This window comes from Pelophylax lessonae (assembly GCF_965119305.1).
Source record: "Pelophylax lessonae genome assembly, chromosome: 2".
NCBI classification, from domain to species: Eukaryota; Metazoa; Chordata; class Amphibia; order Anura; family Ranidae; genus Pelophylax; species Pelophylax lessonae.
The window spans coordinates 305,184,736-305,210,794 of NC_138769.1; the positions used below are offsets into that span (position 1 = coordinate 305,184,736).

Genomic DNA, 26,059 nt, shown 5'->3' on the forward strand with positions numbered 1-26,059 from the left:
GAAACTCTTTTGACTCGAAAGGTGGCTTCTTTGGTTACTATTACTTCGGCAAGAAGAGTGTCAGAGCTGGTGGCTCTTTCATGTAAGGAGCCGTTCTTGGTCTTGCTTCATATAGTGTGATTTTGCGTCCTCATCCATCTTTCTTGCCTAAAGTGGTTTCTAAAGAGAAACCAAATTCTGCAGTATAGATAAACTTATTAAATAAATATGGGTGTAATTACCAAAATGTAGAAAAAAAAAATGATCAACGTGGAAAATAAAAAAATAAAAATAAGCTGCAGCCCCCAAAAAACCCTACTAATAGGAGAAATTTATAGAATTTGGGTATGGCGCTGCTTCTCTCAGACAAAGTGCTATAAGTTCAAATATTCTCAAATAAATATATAAAATAAGTAAATTTGATTACATACAATACTGTGCAAAAACATAATATGATATCCGCAAAAAGTGCAAGTGCTAATAATATACAAAGTGCTAATATGTTATCGGTGTAGTAATGTCCTTCAAAGATACATGCACTTCATTTAAAAATGTTCATATGGGTTGCTGGTTCTTGTAGTGACACCAATAAATCCACGCATCAGTGCTAACCCAGCACAATAAAAAGTCCCAAACATGCAGTGACTCCCGAATCCTCCAGTGACCCCGACCAGGAGTGCACTCACCAGAGAGCTACACCCTTGCAACAGGGGCATATCGCCTTTGGTTGGAAAAAAAATGCTTTTTCTTTTCCCTCCGAGGTCCTCCCTTGAGCTCACCCTCGTAGTCTCTGTGTGATTGTGTCCTCTTTATGGTTAAATGGAACAAAAATGATATACTCCATAGTGTAAAACCGTAGTGTACTTTATTAATAAAATATATTCACTTATATTGACATATGAAATAACACATATATGGTCCAAGGCAAGCAGGAAGTCCGGAACTCTCTGCGTTCCACAGACCTGTACTGAAAATATTGCAATTACCTTAAGCCCTGCTGTACGTGTTTTGTCAATCTGACGTCCTCTGGAGCAGCCGCGCCAGATGACGTCAGTGACGTGGGTGTAACCACTGCAGGGCAACTCCAGGAGATGCTTCACAGACATCCGGATCAGAAAAAAAAAATCTGCTTTGTGTATATTGATCAAAAAAAATAAAAAATTACTAAGTACTCACAGGTAGACTTCACTCTCCAATCCAGTGCAATAAATACAGATGCTTGTTACAATATATTAGGACATTGCCATCTTAAGTTAAAACATTCATCCAGTGGAGAAGTTAAAATGGCCAATTGCCGACTTTTGGGCATGCTTGCGTGACATGGCTCTGCCCTCTGACGTGTTTCATCATGTAAGACAGTGATTTTGTTCATTCTGTGAAGAGAGCACGTGTGTGTGGATATAGACCAGCAGTGGACTGTCTTTTGGGAAGAGACCATGTGTGCCAATACACTGTACAGAGGAATAAGCCAATACCATCTGAGTGGACTGTCACTTTTGCACTTTATTTTCAAGCTGATATACTGTTAATGCTGTTTTATTGTTGATGTTTAAAAAAATGTTTAAAGCGCCCTCTCCCCCTGGGCTCACGTGCAGAAGAGAAGACATACGTAGGTCACACACATATATGTAAACGGTGTTCGTACCACACGTGAGTTATCACTGTGAACGTTATAGCGAGAGCAATAATTCTAGCTCTATACCTCCTTTATAACTCTAAACTGTAAACATTTTTAAAGTGCCGTCTATGGAGATTTTTAAGTATCTTAACAAGTTTGTTGCCATTCCAGGAGCGTGCACAATTTTAAAGCGTGAAATGTTAGGTATCTATTTACTCAGTGAAACATCATCTTTTTTTTATATTTTACCAAAAAATGGGGTTATATATTGTGGGGGGTTTTTTGTATGAAAATTCATTATAAAAAGTTGCAAGGACTGCCATTTTATTTATTTATTTACATATATATATATATATATATATATATATATATATATATATATATATATATAATGTGTGTGTTTGGGGGTTCTGAGTAAGTACCGGTAATTTTCTAGCAGAAATTGATGGCTTCTTGAAGAGGTGAGTAATGCATTTGTTTAGGTGTCAAGTAGTATAAAAGCATTTACTGTACAACCCAGCTGGTAATTACATTACTTTAGTGTCATGCAACAAATAAACAATGCAGTAAGGATTATATATACAAGTGGAAAAAAAGTTATTTTATTGTAGTATTGTTTTTGTTTTTTCTATTTTAGCTTCTGATGACCCACCAAGGCCCACATTCGATTCATTGCTTTCGAGAGATATGGCAGGATATATGCCAGCAAGAGCAGATTTCATAGAGGTAACTGTAACTAATTAGCATTGTAAGCTGATGCCAGCAAAATGTCCCCAAACTAATCCATACCAATATATACCTTGTTATGTATGGTAAAATGGTAATTTGGTGTACATTTCTGCAGATCACCTTGTGCTTCCTCAGTGCTGCTTATCTCAAATTTGTGTATTGCTATATGACTCTATATACCTGGGCATTCGAGAGGCAACAATAGAGCCCTCTCCTTTTTGTTCAGCAAGGTCTGATTGCAGTGGTGAAAGCTGTCTAAACACACTGCATTGCAGCCACTGGGCAGATATGAGTGGGATCAAGTGGTATGTGCACTTGGCCATCTGGGTGATTCGACAAGACTTCAAAACTTCTTGTGATATTTTCTTTTTTTTTTTTAAAGGAATTTTACTCTTTCAAATGTTTTCATTGTGTTAACTAGCTATTAGTGTAGTTACATTCCCTGTACTGTTTGTTTGCTTCACCTTGTATTGATGGGCTCACATGTTATGGCTGAAGTTTGTAGTGTCATGGCTGATTGATTCCTCTATATTAATGTTTTGCTACAGACTGTCTCCAACCACTAAAGGGCAAGACAGCTTTCTTTTCCATGTCACAGCATCTAATGTATACCTCGTCACTGTCTTTGTTGCACATTTTAAACGCGAGAGTGCTAAAGTGATTAAAAAAAAAATCTTCCAGCTGTGTCAATGAGCTATCTGTGTCTGTAGTGCCGGTTCACACTAACGCGGCACAACTTCGGGGGCGACCTGTGAGTGCGGAGTTCATATAATGAATGTCTATGCAAGTCGCTCCAAGTTGCCCCGAAGTAGTACAGGAACCTTTTTCTAAGTCGGAGCGACTTGTGTCGCTCCTATTAGAATGGTTCCTGTAGCACACAATGGACCGCGACTCGTCAGGCTGACCAGTCGCCTGACAAGTCGCGGTAGTGTGAATGGACACTAAAAAATGCTCTGCCTGCTTGTGGCTGGTAGATCTAATTGATGTGTACCTAGCTCTCACCTGCAGATCTCTGGCCTGAGAGTCAAGGATTGTGCGATAATGGTCTCCTCACAGGAAATGTTCTCAGGCTACAGACAGAGGTTGTGCATTAATCTGTGCAGTGTCATGCCACATACCTCATGATTGAACACAAACAGAAAGTAATGTGAAGATTTACTCTACTATAGGGTGTGCGTACAGGGTAACAAATAACACCATGAAACTACATGATCAATGCACATCCTTTGCAGGTAGGAAGGTTTATAATGCATTTAAGTTCTGTAAACAAGATGATTCTCCCATCAAATAAGTAAATCGTGACCCTGTATAGCATGAAAAAGAGAGCCACAAGCTCCACCTGCTGGCTCAAATGGTCTAAAAATATTTTTAATGTTTTTTTTCTATCTTATTATAGTGCTGACCATAATAAACAATAAAACTATGTTAAAAAGCGCTAAATACTTCTTGTAAATGTGCAGAGCAATTCATGTCTGTATTCATCACTTCATCAATATATTCTCATGAATTCATTAATGTATTCTCATCTATACTATAATTGCATTTCTGTGGGTGTCTTGTTGGCAGTGATAAAGTTTTGTGTAAGAAACTGGAAGCTGCTGACAGCATTCATATTCTTTAATTAAAGTTTTCTATTTTATGCCCAACAGGAGTTTGATAATTATGCTGAGTGGGATTTAAGAGATATTGATTTTGTTGAAGATGATTCAGAAGTTTTGCATGGTAAGCATTTTTTCTACAAGAGATTGCAGTGTTCTGTTTTTTTTTTTTTTTTTTTTTGGGCTTTCTGAAAAAAAAAAAAAAAAGGCATCCGTCTTGAATATTACAGACTGCAGCTGTGCTCAGTAAATTATCAGATGATTAAAATTTTGTCTCGCCATGCCTGCTTATTGCTATTCAGCCAAGGCTACATCGTCTATTTAAAACAGTTTGGTTACTGAGGCTCAATAGACAGTGGGATGGCAGAAAGTGACACTTAGGAGTCTATTCACTTTTTTTTTACACAACTTTCACCCAATATTCGCACATTTTTATAATTGGATTTAACCGGAAAATGTTTACATCCCAAATAAATGTAGTGTGAATCTTAAAACCTTTATAAATAGCCATGAAGTGAGACTATTGTAACAAAGTGAAGCTAAATCCGCAAGGGGCATAGAGTAGGCTAGTAAATGTAATACCAGGTATTTGCTCTTATAGTTTAAAAGATTCACTTTAAATATTGTGTAGGACTGAAGGAAAGGAAGGAGTGGTTATGGGGGAGGTAGTACCACTTTTCTTTCCTTTGCTCTTTTACTGAAACTGAGCAGCCCTGAAGAGATATTCTTTTTTATTTAAAAAAAGTGTAGTTTCTTGAAAGTGACAACTTTAAAATAGAAGATTTCTGAAAAAGTAGCTTCAGTTTTTTTTTCTCATATTTGTTATATTATTTGAATTATATATTTATTTTTACTATTTTCTCTTTTAACTGCTAGCTTTGAAAATTGCTGTTGTGGATATTTATCACTCAAGACTGAAGGAGCGACAGAGAAGGAAAAGGTAATGTGACTGCATGATATAGATAGATATATATAATATATAGATATATATATATATATATATATATATCTCTATATATATCACATTCTTAAGGTCACTAAGAACTTATGTCTGGTAATTAGAGTCCTACTGGGAATTTTTTTTTTTTCTTCTAATAACCTAAATAATTGTAAATGTATTCTCAGTGGGTTTGTAATTGGATTGAGATCAAAGCTTTAACCCTTTAGCTTTAACGTCCGATTTTCACTATTTCTCAAAAAAGGCTCAATTTAAAATGTACAAATATTTGTTATTAACTCAATACAGGTTTAGCTTTTATATTTAAAAGGAACTTAGCAGGGATTTTGTAAAATGTGCTGTGTTTTGTATCCGCTAATAATGATTTTAGTGCATTTTTAGCGAAAATATTAATTTGGTAAACATTTGTGCAAATATCGTGGGCATTTAAAAATCATTAGCACCTTCCTTTTATTCTACTGGTCCTATGTTTTCAGAAAATATATGGTTTGAGGGCTCTTTAACAAACTCTGAAAGCTGAAAGGGAACAAGGAAAACCTTCAGATTTTTAGAGAAATGTGATTCTTTACACTTTTGCATACGTTCAATTTTCACCATTTTGCAAAAAGGCGTGATTTAAAAACTACCAATATTTATTTAGCAAAACCGAACACCTTTTAATCTCAGCTTGTTTAATTAAAGTGATTGTAAAGTCTTGTTTTTAAAAAAAAATAAAAAATAACATACATGTTGTACTTACCTGCGCTGTGAAGTGGTTTTGCCCTGAGCAGCCTGGATCCTCCTCTTCTCCGGTCCCTCTTTGCTGCTCCTAGCCCCTCCCTTCAGTCAAATGCCCCCACAGCAAGCAGCTTGCTACGGGAGCACCCGAGCCGAGCTGTAGCTCCGTGTGTCCATTCAGAAATGGAGCTGACATTCCGTCCCGCCCCCTCTCTCTCCTGATTGCCTCACTTTGATTGACAGCGGCAGTAGCCGATTGCGCCACTGCTATGTCTCAGCCAATTGTGAGGGAAAGTCCCGGACGGCCGAGGGACTCGTGGACATTGCTACACAGAGATGTGGTTTCAGGTAAGTTTGATGGAGTGCTGGGGAGGCTGCCACACACAGAAGGCTTTTTATCTTAATGCATAGAATGCATTAAGATAAAAAATCTTATGACTTTATGACTCCTTTAAGCTTTAGCAATAAAACCTAAAAGCTGTTTGGTTTCTCTGCAGACTTGTGACTAATTTTGCCCTCTCTAGCTTTAGTAAATAAACCCCTTAGTGACACTTTTGACACTTTTTTTTAGAGAACCAGTGACACCAATACAGTTATTGGTGTTAAAATCTGCACTGTCACTGTACTAATGACATTGGCAGGGAAGGGGTTAATATCAGGGGCGATCAAAGGGTTAAATGTGTTCCTAGTGCTTACTAACTGGGGGGGATGTTCTTTTACTATGGGAAGACAGAGACTTGTGTTCCTGTTTAGCAGAAACACAGGATCATTACCTCCCCTTCTCACAGAACGGCTATCTGCCTTGTTTACACAGGCAGACCGCCATTCTGCTTCTCTCGGGAACGATCGGCGGGTCCTGGCGGACATTGAGTCCGCCAGACCTGCTGATTGGTTCCTGCTGTGTCCAATCACAGCTTGTGCGCCCCAAACCCTGAAGTGCAAATTCACGTACAGGTAGCTGATTCTGCACAGGAGAGCCGCTTTGCTGCCGTATATAGCAGTTAAGTACCATAAAAAAGCTCTAATTGTGTGAAAAAAAAAATGATAAAATTTCTTATGGGTACAGTGTTGCATGACCGTGCAATTGTCATTCAAAGTGTGACAGCGCTGTAAGCTGAAAATTGGCCTGGGCAGGAAGGAGATAAAAGTGGCCAGTATTGAAGTAGTTAATAAATGAGCTATAATACATTTGCCTGTCTCCTTTTACGCTTTTAAAACCAAAAAGCTTTGTCTTATCAAATCGCAAAACCATTTCTCACAACAAAACCAGGTCACTTTTATATTTTTTTTGACAAACTCCAGCCAAAATTTTGTATGGTTATTATGGTGAGGTAGGGTCTGCTTTGTTGGTTTAACCATCATTGCCGCCTTAAACATGCAAACACTTGGATATTTACTTCTTTCACAGTATAGCAGTGTTTGAAAATTGTGGCACACAGGCCTTATCCAGCTAACCCGTAGCAAAACTTCATGGAAGAATAGGTTAAACTTGCATTACCCGCTTGCCAACCGCAAACTGTACATATATGGCAGCAAATACCTAGTACGTACCTACTATGTGATCCTGCACTTCCAGGTATGGGGCGTGCAAGAGCTGATCTGCAGGTACCGTGGACTCAATGTCCGCGGTACCCGACAATCGTTGGGCAGAGAGCCAGAACAGCGATCTGCCTATTTAAACAAGGCAGATTGCTGTTCTGTCAGTAGAGAAGGCATTGATCCTGTGTTCCTGCAAAGCAGGAACATGTATCAATGCCTTCCCATAGCAAAAGCACCTCCCCCACAGTGAGAAAACACATTGTTAGGCACACTCCCCTTCCCAGCCAGTGTCATTAGTACAGATACAGTGCATATTTCTAGCACTGATCACTGTATTAGTGTCACTGGTCCCCCAAAAGGTGTAATTTAGTGTCAGATTTGTCTGACGCAATATCGCAGTCCCACTAGAAGTTGCTGATCACCGCTATTGCTAGTAAAAAATAAATAAAAATTCCATAAATTTATCCCATAGTTTGTAGATGCTATAACTTTTGTGCAAACCAATCATATGCTTACTGGGATTCTTTTTTTTTTTTTTTTTTTTTTTTTTTTTTTTTAACAAAAACATGTAGCACAATACATATTTGCCTAAATCGATGAAGAAATTAGATTTACATTTTTTATTGAATGCGTTTTATAGCAGAAAGTAAAATAATTTTGTTTTTTTATTTCCCCCAAATTTTCGGTCTTTTTTTGTTTATAGCGCAAAAAATAAAAACCGCAGATGTGATCAGATACCAGCAAAATAAAGTTCTATTTGTGGGGGAAAAAAGGACATACATTGTATTTGGGTACAGTGTCGCAGGACGATGCAATTGTCCGTTAAATTAAAGCAGTGCTGTATCGCAAAAAATGGCCTGGTCATGAAGGGGAGTAAATCTTCCGGAGGTCAAGTGGTTAAAATGATGTGCAAAGCTAAATATAGGTTGCTGAGGATGCACAGTTTGGCACCAGCATCCCTCACAGTATCAACAGTAAACATTCTGTGCAAAGCTGATAAATGTTTTACCTTGCAAACACTCAACGCTGCTGTTGGTGCAAAAAGAATTCTTTACAAAATATTAAAATGTATGGACTCTGTTTGAAATAACCTCAAATTATCCTAAAACAAAAATAATGCAAGCATATCTATCAAGTTATATAAAATGACAGCCCAGAAGAAGCCTTTATTGTATGCTCTCTTATGGCTTGAAGAAAGTTTTACTGGTTTGTACTTTTTTTTTTTTTTTTTTTTTTTTCTGTGACATTTTTGACTTTTTTTTTTTTTTATTCATTCTAGGATTATAAGAGAACATGGCCTTATAAATCTGAGGAAGTTTCAAAGTAAGCAGTGTCTTTGTTTACACTCCAGTGTTTGCCATAACTGCAGCTGCTACTACTGCACAGTGTCATTATTCTAGTGACAATACAGATTCTTTAAATACATTTTCTGGCTTTGTTTAGTTTTGGAACGAAGATATTCTAAAGATATACAAGAGCTGTATGAAACTATGAGAAGATTTGCCAGGATTTTAGGAGCAACAAACCATGATCGATTTTTAGAAAGCCATGCATGTAAGTTTCATGCAAAGCATTTTGATGACAAAACGTTTGTTGGATTTATAATATTTATTTGTTATTTTATAGAAATTTAGCTTTCTGTGTATTTTTTAACATTTAGAATTTCACTACAGAAATGGTAATAATGCTAATCTCCATTTAATTTTACCCTTTTCGATCATCAACCACGCCCCTTAAGAAAACAAATTATTGTTGTATGCTACAGTGCCTTGCAAAAGTATTCCCCCCCACCTTGACTTTTTACCTATTTTGTTACATTACAGCCTTAAGTTCAATGTTTTGTTAATCTGAATTTTATGTGATGGATCAGAACACAATAGTCTAAGTTGGTGAAGCGAAATGAGAAAAATATATACATAAAACTGTTTTTTAGAAATAGAAAACAGAAAATTGGCATGTGCGTATGTATTCACCCCCTGTGTTATGACGCCCATAAAAAGCTCTGGTGCAACCAATTACCTTCAGAAGTCACAAAATTAGTGAAATGATGTCCACCTGTGTACATCTAAATGTCACATGAACTGTCATTACATATACACACCTTTTTTGAAAGGCTCCAGAGGCTGCAACACCTAAGCAAGAGTCACCACTAACCAAACACTGCCATGAAGACCAAGGAACTCTCCAAACAAGTAATGGACAATGTTGTTGAGAAGTACAAGTCAGGGTTAGGTTATAAAAAAAATATCCAAATCTTTGATCCCCAGGATCACCATTAAATCTATCATAACCAAATGGAAAGAACATGGCACAACAGCAAACCTGCCAAGAGACGGCCGCCCACCAAAACTCATGGACCGGGCAAGGAGGGCATTAATCAGAGAGGCAGCACAGAGACCTAAGGTAACCCTGGAGGAGCTGCAGAGTTCCACAGCAGAGATTGGAGTATCTGTACATAGGACGACAATAAGCCGTACGCTCCATAGAGTTTGACTTTATGGCAGAGTGGCCAGAAGAAAGCCATTACTTTCAGCAAAAAACAAAATGGCACGTTTTGAGTTTGCGAAAAGGCACGTGGGAGACTCCCAAAATGTATGGTGGAAGGTGCTCTGGTCTGATGAGACTAAAATTTAACTTTTCGGCCATCAAAGAAAATGCTATGTCTGTCGCAAATCCATCACATCACCCAAAGAACACCATCCCCACAGTGAAACATGGTGGTGGCAGCATCATGCTGTGGGATGTTTTTCAGCAGCCGGGACTGGGAAACTGGTCAGAGTTCAGGGAAAGATAGATGGTGCTAAATAGAGGGATATTCTTCAAAAACCTGTACCACTCTGTGCGTGATTTGAGGCTAGAAGGGAGGTTCACCTTCCAGCAGGACAATGACCCCAAACACACTGCTATAAAGCAACACTTAAGGGGTTTAAGGGGAAACGTAAATGCGTTGGAATGGCCTAGTCAAAGCCCAGACCTCAATCCAATAGAAAATCTGTGATCAGACTTAAAGATTTCTGTTCACAAGCGCAAACCATCCAGCTTGAAGGAGCTGGAGCAGTTTTGCAAGGAGGAATGGGAAAAAATCCCAGTGGTAAGATGTGGCAAGCTCATAGAGACGTATCCAATGTGACTTGGAGCTGTGAGTGCTGCAAAAGGTGGCTTTACAAAGTATTGACTTTAGGGGGGTAAACAGTTATGCACATTGACTTTTTCTGTTATTTTGTCCTATTTGTTGTTTGCTTCACAATAAAAAAAAACTTCTTCAAAGTTGTGGGCATGTTCTGTAAATTAAATGATGCAAATCCTCAAACAATCCATGTTAATTCCAGGTTGTGAGGCAACAAAACACAAAAAATGCCAGGGGGTGAATAGTTTTGCAGGGCACTGTATGGCCAAGGATCCTCCATAACCTAGAATATATAATTGGGAAGTCTGCTCAGGTGAAAATGATATTTGAAAATGATACCATGGCATTTTCTGGTTGGGACTCATTGATGCTTTACGTGTGTATTTCAACTGTGTTTTTAGCTGTCTGATAGTGCTGCTGTAAGGCACAATTCAGAATAGGTATCCTTTGTTCTATCGTTGCTGTGATGCATTGTAAGAGCTTAAAAAAAACAACATGGCAAATGCACCACTGCATACATTTGTACTTTTTCTGCTATTTAATCAACAAGTGTACTAATTAAAGGGCATATTTCAGAGGATGGTGACACAATTTACTAAGAGTTAAATACCACATGAGTTTTTGTGTTACATTAACTCATGCGGTATTTAACTCCTGAACATGGTAATTCACAAACAAATGCATGTTAAATACCACAAGTTAATTTTTTTTTTTTTTTTTTGCCATATTTAATGTGTATTTTTGCACTTTAACACAACTGGAAGTGAAACATTTAGCAATGGTATTCCTACCAATGCTAAATAGGACAGTTTAGCTCAGGGCTGCTGGTTGTTATAGTAGTAAACTACTACTAACTTTTTTTTTCTACCTACAGGTAAAAATATACCATATATACTCAAGTATAAGTCGACCCGAATATAAGCCGAGGCCCCTAATTTTACCACAAAAAAATGGGAAAAATTATTGACTGGAGTATAAGCCTAGGGTGGGAAATGCAGCAGCTACTGGACCCAATTGTACCACCACGAGACCCAAAACAGGGGCTGCGGGCATGGCACAGGAGAATGCAGGGCTGTGAGCATGGTACAGGAGAATGCAGGGCTGTGAGCATGGTACAGGAGATGCAGGGCTGCGGGCATGGTACAGGAGAATGCAGGGCTATGGGAATTGTACAGGAGAATGCAGGGCTGCGGACATGGTACAGGAGAATGCAGGGGTGTGGGCATTGTATAGGAGAATGCAGGGCTGTGGGCATTGTACAGGAGAATGCAGGGGTGTGGGCATTGTACATGAGAATGCAGGGCTGTGGGCATTGTACAGGAGAATGCAGGGCTGTGGGCATTGTACAGGAGAATGCAGGGCTGTGGGCATTGTACAGGAGAATGCAGGGCTGTGAGCATTGTACAGGAGAATGCAGGGCTGCGTGCATAGTACAAGAGAATGCAGGGCTGCGGGCATACTACAGGAGATGCAGTGCTGCGGGCATGGTACAGGTGTACCATGCCCGCAGCACTGCATCTCTTGTAGTATGCCCACATAATGGCAGGTAGTGCGGCTGTGGAGGAGTTTCACTTGTTCCTGAGGCCCCTTAGATTTTAAAATGGCGCCAACACGTCATTGCGCTTGCGCCGCGGCCGCTCGAGAAGGCTCGTATACGTTTGGCTATTCCCGGGAATACCCGAACGTGTACGGCCTTTCCTGAGCAGCGGCGGCGCATGCACGGTGACATGTTGGCGCCGGGCGGCCCCTTTTTTAAATCTAAGGGCCTCGGAGCACGTCGGGCCAGCCGGGAAAATTTTTTTTTTTTATGACTCGAGTATAAGCCGAGGGGGACGTTTTCAGCACAAAAAAATATATTTTTATACCCGAGTATATACGGTAATAAAGCTTATTTATAGGTTAAATGAACATCTGCTAAACATGCACCGTTTAATAGATATTCTAGGGAGCAGCAGTCGGTGACTTCACCGGTGCATGTGCTCTAAAGGAATGGCATACCCGCGCCATTCCTTCAGAGCCCTGTGCCGCAGACCTGCCTCCCGCGTGCATGCGCCACAGTGACGTCATCGCGCCTTGGCCATTCAAGCAGCTGCAACCTGCCAAGATGGAAGCCTCTGCAGCAGTTACAGTGAGCCTCTGGAGTGCTTAGTTTCAAGTTAAGTCTTTCATAATGTGCTAGTATGCAATGCATACTAGCATATTATGCCTTTACCTTGCAGGGTTTGTTTGTTTGGTTTTTTCTAAACCTTTATTAATGCCGGTTCACATTTGTGCGATGCGGGAACGCTGCGAATATGCAGCGTGATCCCAGCACGCATCCGCACCTCTGGCAGTTCACCCTGCCATATGCGATACGCAGGGGGTGTCAATTAAAAGTTACCGACACCCCCAGTTGAGATCGCATATCGCAGCGCGATCTGCAAGTTCGCACAGAACCGGATCGCACTAGTGTGAACCACTATGCGATCCGATTCTGCTGCGAATAAAAAAAAGCCTCATGTGCGAGTTTATTGCGGATGCGGTGCAAATTCAGCCATACAAAGTGTACAGCTGAAAATTGCACCGCACATAAGATCCACATGTAATTTAGGAGCAGTGCGCTCCTAATTGCATGCAATTTCCGCGATCGCACTAATGTGAACCGGGGCTAACCGCCCAAAGGAGCTGGGACCTGCCAGCATCTTAACATCCATGACTCATCCCTGCTGTCAGCAGGGATTTCCGCTAGCCCCCATATTAAAAAGGGGGACAAGTTGGGAAATCTCAGTTTTTAAAACTCACTAAAAGTGATGCTCCTACCCGGACATTATTTATCCAATAGTAAAATTAATATAGGTTTGTTTATTTGCAGTGGAATTTGAGCTGCGCAGGGAAATCAAAAGGCTACAAGAATACCGAAGAGCAGGAATTAAAACATTTCAAAGTAAGAAATACAGTTTTTTGCATTTGTATTCAATAAATATGTTCTGTTTTAAAGAGGAAGTAAACCCTCCTCTACAACTTGTACCTATAGGTAAGCCTATGATAAGGCTTACCTATAGGTACTGTAAATATCTCCTAAACATGTACCGTTTAGGAGATATTTACCTTACATGTCGCCAGTGACGTCACTGGCGCATGCGCTCTGAAGGAACGGCCGATCGTGCCGTTCCTTCAGAGCCCCGTGCCGTGACTGTCGGCTCTAGCGCGCGTGCGCGGGAGTGACGTCACCGCGGCTCCGGCCAATCAGATGGCCGGATGCCGCGATCCCTGAAGACGGGCGACTAGACATGTCGCCCGTCATAGAGGTGAGTGAGCGGCACGGCGGGGGCTCGTTCTGAGGTAAGTATTGCATAATGAGCTAATATGCGATGCATACTAGCTCATTATGTCTTTCTTTTGCAGGGTGTAAAAAAAAAAAAAAAAACTCAAACGAGTTTACAACCTCTTTACAACCTCTTTAAGATTTGTAACAAGAATATTCCCTGTTCGTTTCTCCCACTTTAACCTACTGTCATGAACCTTCTTGAGTTTCTATAACCCCAATTTCAAAAAGTTGGGGCAGGGCCATAGTTATCACATTGTAGCATTTTCTCCTCATTTACAAAACTCTCTAAAAGTTTGGGATCTGAGGAGACTGGTTTCTGGAGTTTTGGGATAGGAATGTTGTCCCATTCTTCCCTGAGCATATGCTACTCTAAAACCTGGATATATCTTTCAGCATTATTGGGGCCATTTCAGATGTGCAAGCTGCCCTTTTCTCCTGTCACGCCGTATTTGCGCAGCGGTCTTACAAACGCAATTGTTTTGGAAATTAAAAAATAAGAAAACAGTAAAGTTAGCCCAATTTTGTTCTATGATAATATTACGCCGAGTAAATAGATACCCAACATTTCATGCTTCAAAATTGCCCACGCTCGTGAAATGGCGACAAACATTGGTACTTAAAAGTCTCCACAGGCAACGCTTTAAAAATTTCTACAGGCTACCAGTTTAGAGTTACAGAGAAGGTCTAGGGCTAGAATTATTGCTCTCGCTCTAATGATCGCAGGGATACCTCACATGTATGGTTTGAACACCATGGGCGCAACTTGCGTATGCGTTCACTTCTGCGAGCGAGCTCGGAGGGACGGGCGCGTTCAATTTTTTTTTTCTTCTTCTTTATTTTACTTTTATTTTTACACTCTACCTTTTAAAAAAAAATGTTTCTCTTACGTCCTCCGACAGTCGCCGCCATCTTCATATTCGTCACAATGGGGTATTAGTCCCTGCTTCGTAGGAGTAGCTAGGCAACAGAATATGTCAATATTAAAGGTTTTAACATATTCCCACCCCCAGGGGGTGGCCCCCTCAGGCAATACCCTCCCATTTCCTGTATCCATTCCTCAGTTTCAATGTCTAGCTTGTCAGGAGTGGCTGCATGTCTCTATGCTGGGGCTTTTGTCTCAGCCTTTCTCTTCTTTTTTGATTTTATTTGAGTTTTTTTCTCTTTCTTTACTTAGCTGTTATTTTTACCAGCATCAGTTTAGTTCTTCTGATGAAGAGGATCATGCGGGCTGCGTCTCGGGCTAACCCCCCTGGTCGCAGGTTGTGGGTCAGTGGCTTCTCAGCCCGCCATCGAGCGTTCAGTCAGGTACCGCTCCTGGCGTTCTGAACGACCCATCCCTGTTCGGTGCAGGGATGCTATGGTGAGGTGGCTACCTCACTGGACGCTGTGCGGTTTCTTAACCCACCTTTGCTGCGTCCTGGATGCAACTCTCCCTGTCTCATGTACAGCGGCTTGTTCGCCTGTGCGGGTTCCCCACGCCACCTATGAGGTAAGTGTAAATCTATGTGGGGACCTGTCTGTCTGGGGGGTGTCAGTCTGGGACTGTGTTACCCTGCCTCTGTCACACTGTAAATGTTCCCTATCTCTCTGGTGCTTGCTGTGGGCTGCAAGGAGGGGGGCTGTGCTGCACTTCTGTGTCAGACTGGGCTTGTGTGTCAGACTGTGTGCTGTAAAACATGCATGAATCGTGTTGGGGCACATTACTGAGACCGCTGCGGCGGTCCGCCATGTTTACTGTGCATTTCTCTGAGGTGAGGGAGCGGAGTTTTCGGCGCCAAACGACGCCATTTTTTCAGCGCTCGCTCCGGCCGCATGGTAACACTGCTGGCGGCCATTTTCTTGTAGCCTTCCATAGGCTTGCACAGAAGCGCCCTGTATTACATCACATCCTTTTCCCTGGGCGCACCGATCGGAGCAGCAGCAGCAGCGGTGGTCTTTACAGGTTTTATCCTCTCTATCCCTGTGTCCTTGGCCTAAGTTTAGCCTTTATCCCTGTGGGGGTCTCGATTGTGCTAGTGTGTGTGTGCGGTGGGCAGCGCTCGCCGCGCTTGTTGTAGGGGCTGTTAACCCTTTATTTTCCGGTCTGATCTGGGGGCAATGGATTCTCAGGAAAGCAAATATCCTACCACTTTGGTGGGTTCATGAGGGACTGCTGTTTCCCCCCCAGGGGGGGATTTGGCTGCGGTTGTGGCTAATCTTGCTGCTCAGGTGCAAATGCTGGTGGCTGCTCAATCCACAAAATGGCCCAGAGTTTTAATTTCCTCTGATTCAGAGGATGATGGTGATGGGGCTGCTATGGCTGGGGTCTCCTTATCGGGGTCCCGTTCCTCCCTGGATCTTGTGGGGTCCGAGGTGGAGGCTGAGGTAGAAGGGGTGGATAATTCTCCCCCTGGCTCACCTGAAGAGCTTGCACTCATGGATGAATTGATTGCTTCTATCAAGCAAACGCTGCATTTACAAGATGAACCATGTCCTCCTGCTGCTCTGGCGGCTTAAGGGACACAAAAAAGGCGCAAGTCATCGCAGGTTTTCCCCTGCACGGATGATTTTCAGCGCGCTGTTAAGGAGCAATGGCGCAATATATGCAAGCCTTTTGCTGTACCAAGTAGGTTCAGGCTGCGTTCTCCCTTCACACCCGCTACTGATGAACGTTGGTGTGTGCCACCTCCGGTGGATCACGCGGTGGCGGTTTTGAATAAGTCCACTGCGGTTCCCTCAGAGGACGCCCCGGTGTTCCGGGATGCCACGGACAGGAGACTGGAGTCTCTTGCCCACCATACTTACTCTGTTACCGGGTCTATGCTGAAAGCTTTATTTGCTTCACTTATGACAGCCCAGGCTGTCCCGAATTGGACGCAGGTGCTTAGGCGCGTTCTGGTGGCTGAATCTGCCTCCCCGGCGACTTTGGATATGGTGGATCAAATCCATCAGGGTGTCATGTATCTGTGTGATGCGGACCTGGATATGGTACCGCTGGCTGCACGTGTGCGCAGTGTGGCGGTGTTGTCTCGCCGCTTGGTTTGGTTGAAGTGTTGGTCTGTGGACCAATCTTCGCGCAAAACCTTGGCCAATCTGCCTTATGATGGGTCTCGCCTTTTTGGCGACTCTTTGGATACTCTGATAAAGGGGGTCACAGGTGGCAAGAGCACGCTCCTGCCCCACTTCCACAAGCCCTTCAAGGGTCAAGGCTCCCATAAGAAGTCTGGTAAGCAGAAGTCCGGGCAGTCCGGACAAGCTGCGCGTAACAATGCGGCCTGAAGGGGCGCCCTCACCCAGTTCTGGGGTGGGGGGTCGCTTGCTCGGTTTTCTTCAGCCCTGGCTGGCCCGGGTTCGGGACAGGTGGGTTCAGGAAATCATTCGGTCTGGCTACAAGATCGAGTTTCTCTCTCGGCCGGAGAGCAGATTTTTTCCCTCAAATCTTCAACTGTCTCCGGATCCTTTGCGGGCTCTGCACCTGGCGGTGCGGGACCTGCGGGCTCAGGGAGTGGTGCTTCCGGTACCTCACCGGGACAGATTTCGGGGGTTCTATTCCAATCTGTTCACTGTGCCCAGAAAGGAGGGCAAAGTTCGTCCGATCCTGGACTTGAAGGCCCTGAACCGCTTTGTGCGGGTTCGTAAGTTCCGCATGGATTCACTGTGGTCGGTGGTGGCTGCCCTGGTTCCAGGGGAGTTCATGGCCTCCATCGACTTGAAGGATGCGTACGAGGGTCACCAGAGGTACCCTCGATTCGCCATTGCGGAGGATCACTACCAATTCGTGGCGTTGCCTTTTGGTCTCGCCTCTGCCCCACGGGTGTTCACCAAGGTGCTTGCACCGGTTCTGGCTTTGTTGAGAGCCCAGGGCATCTCTGTCCTGGGGTATCTGGACGACATTCTGGTTCGGTCTGCGACCAACCAGGGTCTGGTGGAGGCCCTGTCCGTCACAATGCAAACTCTACAGGAGTTTGGGTGGACGATAAATGTTCCAAAGTCGACGCTGTGTCCGTCGGTTCGTCTTCCCTACCTGAGAATGGTCCTGGACTCAGTCCAGGCGAAGGTCTTCCTACCGGACGACAAACTCGGGACTCTTCAGGAAGAAGTCAGGTCCCTCAGGGACGCTCCGTGCTCGTCCTTCCGGGCGTGCATGCGGTGTCTGGGATTGATGGTCTCGGCTTTCGAGGCGATTCCCTTCGCCCAGTTTCACACGAGGGGGCTCCAGGCGGAGATCCTGTCCAGGTGGGACGGGCGACCACAGTCTCTGGAACTCCAGATTTCCTTGAGTCATCGCACCAGAAGGGATCTTCTGTGGTGGCTCCAGTCCCCGTCGGTGTCGGGGGGCAAGTCTTTTCGTCCTCTTTCGTGGACGGTGATCACCACGGATGCCAGCCTGTCGGGCTGGGGTGGTGTTCTGGGCGTTCTGTCCGCCCAGGGAACTTGGTCGGAGGAGGAATCCTCCCTTCCGATCAATATTCTAGTATTGCGAGCGATAAATCTCTGCCTCCGTCGTTGGACGGACAGGCTGCAGGGCTGCCCGGTTCCGGTTGCGGACGGACAATGCCACGGCGGTGGCTTACATCAATCGCCAAGGGGGCACCAGGAGTGCCCGAGCGGCTCGAGAAGTGGCCGACATTCTGTCTTGGGCCGAGACACACGTCCCGGCGAGATCGGCGGTTCACATTCCGGGGGTGGAGAACTGGCAGGCGGATTATCTGAGCCTCCAGACCCTGGACCAGGGGGAATGGTCCCTCCACCCGGATGTCTTCCAGATGTTGTGCGCGAAGTGGGGTCTTCCGGAGGTCGACCGGTTCACGTCTCGTTTAAACAACAAGGTGAGAAGGTTCGTGGCAAGAACGCGCGATCCTCGGGCAGACGCGTCAGACGCGTTGGTAGTCCCGTTGCATCAGGATCGGCTGATGTATGCGTTTCCACCGATTCAATTACTGTCCAGGTTCCTTCGCAGGTTGCACTCGGAACAAAACACAGTGATTCTTGTGGCACCGGACTGGCCCCGCCGGTCCTGGTACGCAGAGCTCGTGAATCTGGCGATCGACGCTCCATGGCGTCTGCCTCTTCGGGTAGATCTTCTGTCTCAAGGGCCGATATTCCATCCTGCTTTACAGTTGCTGGCTTTGACGGCCTGGCTGTTGAAACAGAAATCCTGAAGGATAGAGGTCTCTCTCCTGAGGTCGTTCACACTTAGATCAATGCGAGGAAATCTTCCTCAGGGAAGGTCTATTCACGTGCTTGGAAGGCGTATTTTGCCTGGTGGGAGTCCAGGAGGGTCTCACCTCGCACCTACTCGGTGTCTAGAGTGTTGTCCTTCCTTTAGACGGGTGTCGACCAGCGCTTGGCGCTGGCTACGATCAAGGGTCAGGTGTCTGCGCTGGCCGTTCTTTTTCAACGTCCTGTGGCATCTAACTCCTTGGTTAGCCCCTTTGTTCAAGGGGTACGACATCTGGTCCCTCCTAGGAGGGATCCTTTGCCTCCTTGGGACTTGAACCTTGTTCTGTCCGTGTTACTACGTGCTCCTTTTGAGCAGATCAGGGAGATCTCGTTGTCTATGCTGTCCAAGAAGGTCGCTTTTTTGGTGGCGATCACTTCGGCTCGCAGAGTGTCGGATGACGGCTTTGTCCTGCAAGTCTCCGTACCTGGTCGTTCACTTGGATACGGTGGTCTTACGACCTAACCCTTCTTGTCTTCCGAAGTGCGTTTCGGATTTTCATCTCAATGTGGACATTGTCTTGCCTTCGCTCTGCGCGAAGCCTAAGCATCCGAAGGTGGTACAGTTACACTCCTTGGATGTTGTTCGGGCGATTAGGGTTTGCCTGAAATCGACTCTTTTCGCAAGACGGATTCCTTGTTTGTACTTCCGGATGGTTCTCGGAAGGGCATGGCGGCGTCGGGTTCCACCATCGCCGAATGGATCAGGCAGACCTTTGAACAGGCCTATGCTTTGAAGGGGAAAGTTCCCCCTATGCCTGTGAAGGCGCACTCTACCAGATCGTGGAGTACGTCTTGGGCCTGTTGTCATGGGGCTTCTGTGGCCCAGGTGTGTAGGGTGGCGACTTGGTCGACTGTACACACTTTCACACACTTCTACAGAGTAGATGTTCAGGCATCGGCAGATGCTTCCTTTGGCCGCAAGGTTCCTAGTGCGGCAGTTCCGTAAGGGTCTTTGTTTTTGGGCCCTTTATCTGTTCGGGATTTGTTTCTTATCCCTGGGTTATTTGTTTTCCTGGGTTGTTGCTCCTGTTGAGCAAATTTTTTCAGGTTGCCCAGCTGGGTTCCTTCTTTTGATAAGGTTCCCTTCTCTGATGTGGAGACGGCGTTGCCTTTAGGCGCGACTGCGTTTCCCACCCCTCATGTTTGCACTGCTTTGGGACGTCCCCATTGTGACGAATATGAAGATGGCGGCGACTGTCGGAGGACGTAAGAGAAAACTGAATTTTTGTAAAATCTTACCTGTAAAATTCCTTTCTCTGAGTCCTCCGACAGTCGCCGCCCCCGCCCCTCTTTTGGGGTTTGATGTACTCTCTACTGCTATTCCACTGAAACTGAGGAATGGATACAGGAAATGGGAGGGTATTGTCTGAGGGGACCACCCCCTGGGGGTGGGAATATGTTAAAACCTTTAATATTGACATATTCTGTTGCCTAGCTACTCCTACGAAGCAGGGACTAATACCCCATTGTGACGAATATGAAGATGGCGGCGACTGTCGGAGGACTCAGAGAAAGGAATTTTACAGGTAAGATTTTACAAAAATTCCGTTTTTAACACTTTTTTTCCTATTACAAGGAATGTAAACATCCCTTGTAAGAGAAATATGCAAGACAGGTTCTTTTTAATGTGAGATCTGGAGTAAAAAGGACCCCAGATCTCACATCTACACTAAAAAGCAGAAAAAAAAGTAATTTTTTTTTATCATGGGAAAAAAAGGGCCCAGGGCCCTTTAAGGCCGTTGGGAGGAAGTGACGTATGACGTCGCTCCGGTCCTCCAAAGCCATAGTCAGGTGGGGGCCAGCTTGCCATCACTCGATTTCCTGCCTAGGAGGGGAAACTCCCTCCAATCCTTTTTGCCTGCTGGTCCTGGGGGTCCTGGAGACTGCATGGCGCACCGGGGGGGGGGGGTGCCATTTTGCTGTAGACTTTTTGCTCTGCATTAATGTTAAATGTTTCCTCATTGCAATGCATGAGCAGACATTTTTTTTATGATAGTTCCTCAAAGGAATGCACGGGGCGGCCATTTTCTTGTAGTCCACGATCGCTGGACAGCAAAGGGAGACACTAAAGACTCTAGGCATGACCCAGGTGCTTTTCTATTTCCTGTGTCAGATTGTTTCTTTCTGCGGCACAGAACCTTCCTGAAAGCCTCCTGATCAGTTTGATAATGTTTTTGGGGTCCCTTGTAGGTATTCCTTACTCACACTGTTGACAGACTGTGTTAGGCTGGGACTTGCTATACCACTAGTGCAGCGGTGTGATCGCGTTTTTGCAACTTTTTTAAAGTGACACTACATCTTTTTTTTTCAGTGTTAATGGAGTCTCAGGACAAAATTACACCTACAGACCCCCTCATTGCGGCCGCGGGACCTCCTGAGTCGCAGCCCCTGTCTGCTTTTACAGACCTTTTGGAAAGCCTGGTGTCAAAACTGGATTTAGTGTTAGAAAGTGCCACTAGCCGTAAAACGCCCTTTGCCTTCGCCTCCCTCTGTAGTATCTTCAGATTCGGAGGCAGATATGGCAGCCACACCCCACCTTGGTGGATCTGTGTCATTGCATTCTGTTGGCGAAGAGGACATGTCCTCGTCAGCCACCACACGGGAAAGCGCATTGGTGGAAGCACTTATTGTTTCAATGCAAGAAACTTTAAAAAAAGTGGATGAGTCTACAGCGTCAGGAATGCAGGTGTCTTTTGGCACCCGCAAATCCCAGAAATCGGGCAAGGTGTCCGCAAATCCCAGAAATCGGGCAAGGTGTTTCCCTACCTGGATCTTTTTGACAATATTGTCAATGAACAGTGGGGCGCATCAAGCACATTTTAGTGGTGCCCAAGCGCTTTAAATGCTGTTATCCCTTTGCGGATGCAGTTTCCACTCAGTGGACCGTGGCACCAAAGGTGGATCATCTGGTTTCCAGACTGAATAAGTCTACTGTGGTCCCAGTGGAAGAATCCCAGGCCTTTATGGACCCCGCAGATAGACTGATTGAGTCTCTGTCACGCCATTTACGTGTGTTAGCGGACTCCATATTGAAACCAACATTTATGACCACCCTGGTGTCACAGACCATCACAGAATGGGTGAAGGTACTTAAAATTGACTTGGAAACAGAACAGCTCTCTCCAGGGTGGCTTGAGCTCATGGATCAAATGACTCAAGCCCTGCTGTATATATTTGATGCGTCACTGGATGCGGCTCCCCTGGTGGCCAGAGTGTCTGTGGTAGGGATTGCTATTAGACGCATTGTGAGGTTAAGGAGCTGGTCTGCGGACCAGGCTTCCAAAAAGGCTCTTTCTGACCTTCACTTTATGGGGGAGAGGTTGTTTGGATCCTCCCTGGATGAGTTGATTAAAGGCCTTACGGGTGGGAATAGTACTCTTCTCCCTCAATCCTCTAAGGGCAAGGCACCACGTACTAGACGGGGGCCTTCTTTTACTGCTCATAGGCGGCCCTTTCGTGCCTCCGGGTCGCAGGAAAAAGGAAAGCCATTCAGGTCTTCTGGGGGCTCCAAGAAGACATGGTCAGGTAAACCGAAGACAGGCCAGTCCGGATCTGCAGAAAAATCCTTGTCGGCGTGAAAGGGCGCTCTCACCTGTTTCTGGGGTGGGAGGACATCTTCGCTTCTTTTCCAGAACCATGGACTTCCTTGTTTTAGGAATTCCTGGGGTTGTCAGTATATGGGATAGTGTATTGTATAGCTAAAAATTGGGAGAAAATGGCTCTCTCTCCTTATTCCCTGGTGCTGACTCCTGAATCATTTAGCTTCCTGATCGCCGCATGTGTAGTGCAGATCCTCCTGATGATTGCAGGGGCCTTTGTCGGCGGGTGGTGAGTCTGGTGGGGTCCTCTCCCTCTCTGCTAAAGATCGCTCAGTGCCTTGTGCTTGGCGCCCTGGTGGTGCTGCAAGCGTGGTGGGGGTCCCCCTGGTGACTCATGGAGTCTTTGGAGCACGTTCTGATCCCCTCTCTGAGGCTGCGGGGCCCTCCGGGTCCCAACAATCCATCCATGCATTGACTGGGGTCCTGGAGTCCCTTGTGTCCCGGGTGAAGGCGGCTAGCGGACGACGGGCTAGCAAAAAACGCTCTCCGCTTTCCCCTGCCTCATCTGTCTCAGCAGATCCTGAATCTGATTTGGCCGCCGCTGATGTTAGTCACCCTGCTGGGTCTGCGACCATGTGCCTGAAATCCTCTGATGGTGAGAATGATTCCTCCACGTTTGCGACCATGCACGAAAAGACGTTGTTAGATGCACTGATTGTATCTATGCGTGGGACCCTAAAGATAGAGGACGCAGGTGAAGCACTCACAAGCCTTCCAGAGCGGCAAAGGGGTTTCCTTTCCCTGCCTATTTTGACAGAATTGCCGCACAAGAGTGGGAACGACCAAAGCGTCCCTGTGGTGTCCCTAAGCGCTTTGCCCCAATGAGGAGTCCTTCCTTAAGAAGTGGACTTTACCACCAGTGCTGGACCCCCTGGTTTCCAGATTAAAAAAAGCAACCATGATTCCGGTGGAAGAGTCCCCGCCTTAAGGGTCTGGCTGACCGGAAGGCAGAGGCTGTGGCCCGCGTTATGTACACTCTAGCTGGTTCGGCAATGAGGCCGGTATTTACCAATGCCCTAGTGTCGCAAACTCTGACTGAGTGGGCTAAGCTCTAACGTCATGACCTGAAGGGAGAACAGCTCCCTCCTTCCTTTGCTGAGCTGGTGGACCCGCTGGTTTAGGGGCTGCAGTTTATATCTGTGATGCCTCTTTGGATGCGGCTCCCCTGAATGCTCGTCTCTGTTTTGGCGGCTCTGGAGTGGTCCCTTCATCCCGGAGGTGTTTCATCAGCTGTGTCTCCGGTGAGGTACCCCTGAGATGGATCTGTTGGCATCTCAGCTCAACAGAAAGATGCAGAGGTTTGTGGCTCAGTCATTTGATCCTCTGGCAGATGCCACAGATGTGCTGGTGGGCCTGTAGGGTCAGTATCATTTGATCTACGCCTTCCCTCCTCTCAAGCTTCTGCCCAGACTCCTACGCAGGATTGAGGCAGAAAGGATTCTGGTCATCCTAGTGGCATCGGACTGGCCTCGCCAGGCCTGGTACACTTGTTTAGTGCGGCTAGTCGCTAACGTTCCTTGGAAGCTTCCTCAGGGAGGATCTGCTGTCCCAAGGACCGATCTTCCATCCTGCTTTACAGTCGCTGGCTTTGACAACTTAGCTGTTGAACGCCAGGTGCTAAAGGATAGAGGTTTGTCTGAGCCGGTGATTCCTAGGTTGTTAAAAGCTAGGAAATCTACCTCTAGGAAGATCTACCATCGTAAGTGGAAGACGTACATTGCGTGGTGTGTGTCTCTTGGGGTTCATCCTCGCTCCTTCTTGGTGGCTTGTTTCTTAACCTTCCTTCAACGGAAGGTTGAACAGAATTTGGCCTGAAGTAACTTTAAGGGCCAGGTCTTGGCCTAGGCGGTCTTTTTCCAATGACATTTTGCACCACACTCCCTGGTGCGTACCTTTCTTCAGGATGTCTCACATTTGGTTCCTCCAGTGCGGGCTCTGTTGCCGCCTTGGGATCTTAATTTGGTGCTTTCAGCTCTACAGAAGCCTCCCTTTTAAAATATTCGGTAGATTCCCCTGCTTACGCTGTGCCAGAAGGTGGCCTTTTTGGTGGCTATCACTTCTGCGTGCAGGGTGTCCGGAACTGGTGGCATTCTCCTGTCGCTCACCTTATTTGGTAATTCACAAGGATATGGTGGTGCTTCGCCCCTGTCCATCATTCCTTCCTAAGGTGGTCTCTGACTTTCATTTTAATTAAGACATTGTGTTGCCTTCTCTGCGTCCCAGGCCTCAACATTCAAAGGAAATTGCTTTGCATGTCTTGGATGTGGTGCGGGAAATTTGGGTGTACCTGGCAGCTACATTGTTTTTCAGAAAGTCAGACTCTCTATTTGTGCTCACGGATGGACCTCGCAAAGGGTTGTCCGCTTTCTCTGTGGCCATTTCCAGATGGATCAGACCAACAGTGGTTCTGGCCTATTGCATCAGAGGTCAGGTTCCTCCTTTCCCTGTCAAGACGCACTCTACTAGGGTGCTTAGTGCCTCCTGGAGCTTCTTTCATCAAGCGTCAGTGACGCAGGTTTGCAAGGCAGCCACCTGGTCATCGGTGCACACTTTTACAAAGTTTTATAAAGTGGATATGTTGGCATCTGCAGATACTTCCTTTGGCCGTAAGGTTTTGCAGGCTGCTAAGAGGACCTGGTCCTCATGTTGGCATTCATGGTTCTCTCAATGAACTGTAGCTCCCCAGTACTGGCAGCACTCATTCAGCCCCAGACCATGACACTCCCACCACCATGCTTGACTGTAGGCAAGACATACTTGTCTTTGTACTCCTCACCTGGTTGCCACCACACACGCTTGACACCATCTGAATCAAATACGTTTATCTTGGTCTCATCAGACCACAGTACATTGTTTCAGTAATCCATGTTCTTAGTCTGCTTGTCTTCAGCAAACTGTTTTCGGGCTTTCTTATGCATCATCTTTAGAAGAGGCTACCTTCTGGGACGACAGCCATGCAGAACAATTTAATGCAGTGTGTGGCGTATGGTCTGAGCACTGACAGGCTGAACCCCAACCCCTTCAACCTCTGCAGCAATGCTGGCAGCACTCATACGTCTATTTCCCAAAGACAACCTGTAGATATGACGCTGAGCATATGCACTCCACTCTTTTGGTTGACCATGGCGAGGCCTGTTCTGAGTGGAACCTGTCCTGTTAAACTGCTGTATGGTCTTGGCCACCGTGCTGCAGCTCAGTTTCAGGGTCTTGGCAATCTTTTTATAGCCTAGGCCATCTTTATGTGGAGCAACAATTTTTTCAGATCCTCAGAGAGTTCGTTGGCATGAGGTGCCATGTTGAACTTCCAGTGACCAGTATGAGAGAGTGAGAGCGATAACACCAAATTTAACACACCTGCTCCCTATTTACACCTGAGACCTTGTAACACTAACGGGTCACATGACACCGGGGAGGGAAAATGACTAATTGGGCCCAATTTGGATGTTTCCACTTAGGGGTGTACTCACTTTTGTTGCCAGCGGTTTAGACATTAATTGCTGTCTGTTTTATTTTGAGGGGACATCAAATTTACAAGCTGTACACTCACTACTTTACATTGTAGCAAAGTGTAATTTCTTCAGTGTTGTCACATAAAAAGATATAATGAAAGATTTACAAAAATGTGAGGTGTGTACTCACTTTTGTGAGATACTGTATATATAATATATGTATATTTCAAAACCCTT

At 45.2% G+C, this 26,059-nt stretch overlaps 1 protein-coding gene across 1 annotated transcript in view; it reads left to right on the forward strand.

The window, feature by feature from the left end:
- Positions 1-26,059, forward strand: part of TADA2A (transcriptional adaptor 2A) — a 73,069-nt gene that overhangs the window by 25,547 nt on the left and 21,463 nt on the right. Inside the window, exons 6-11 of the mRNA XM_082245239.1 lie at positions 2,235-2,323; positions 3,976-4,048; positions 4,801-4,864; positions 8,418-8,461; positions 8,582-8,692; positions 13,117-13,188. Coding sequence (XP_082101365.1) covers positions 2,235-2,323; positions 3,976-4,048; positions 4,801-4,864; positions 8,418-8,461; positions 8,582-8,692; positions 13,117-13,188 — 453 coding nt within the window. The remainder of the gene's footprint in view (positions 1-2,234; positions 2,324-3,975; positions 4,049-4,800; positions 4,865-8,417; positions 8,462-8,581; positions 8,693-13,116; positions 13,189-26,059) is intronic.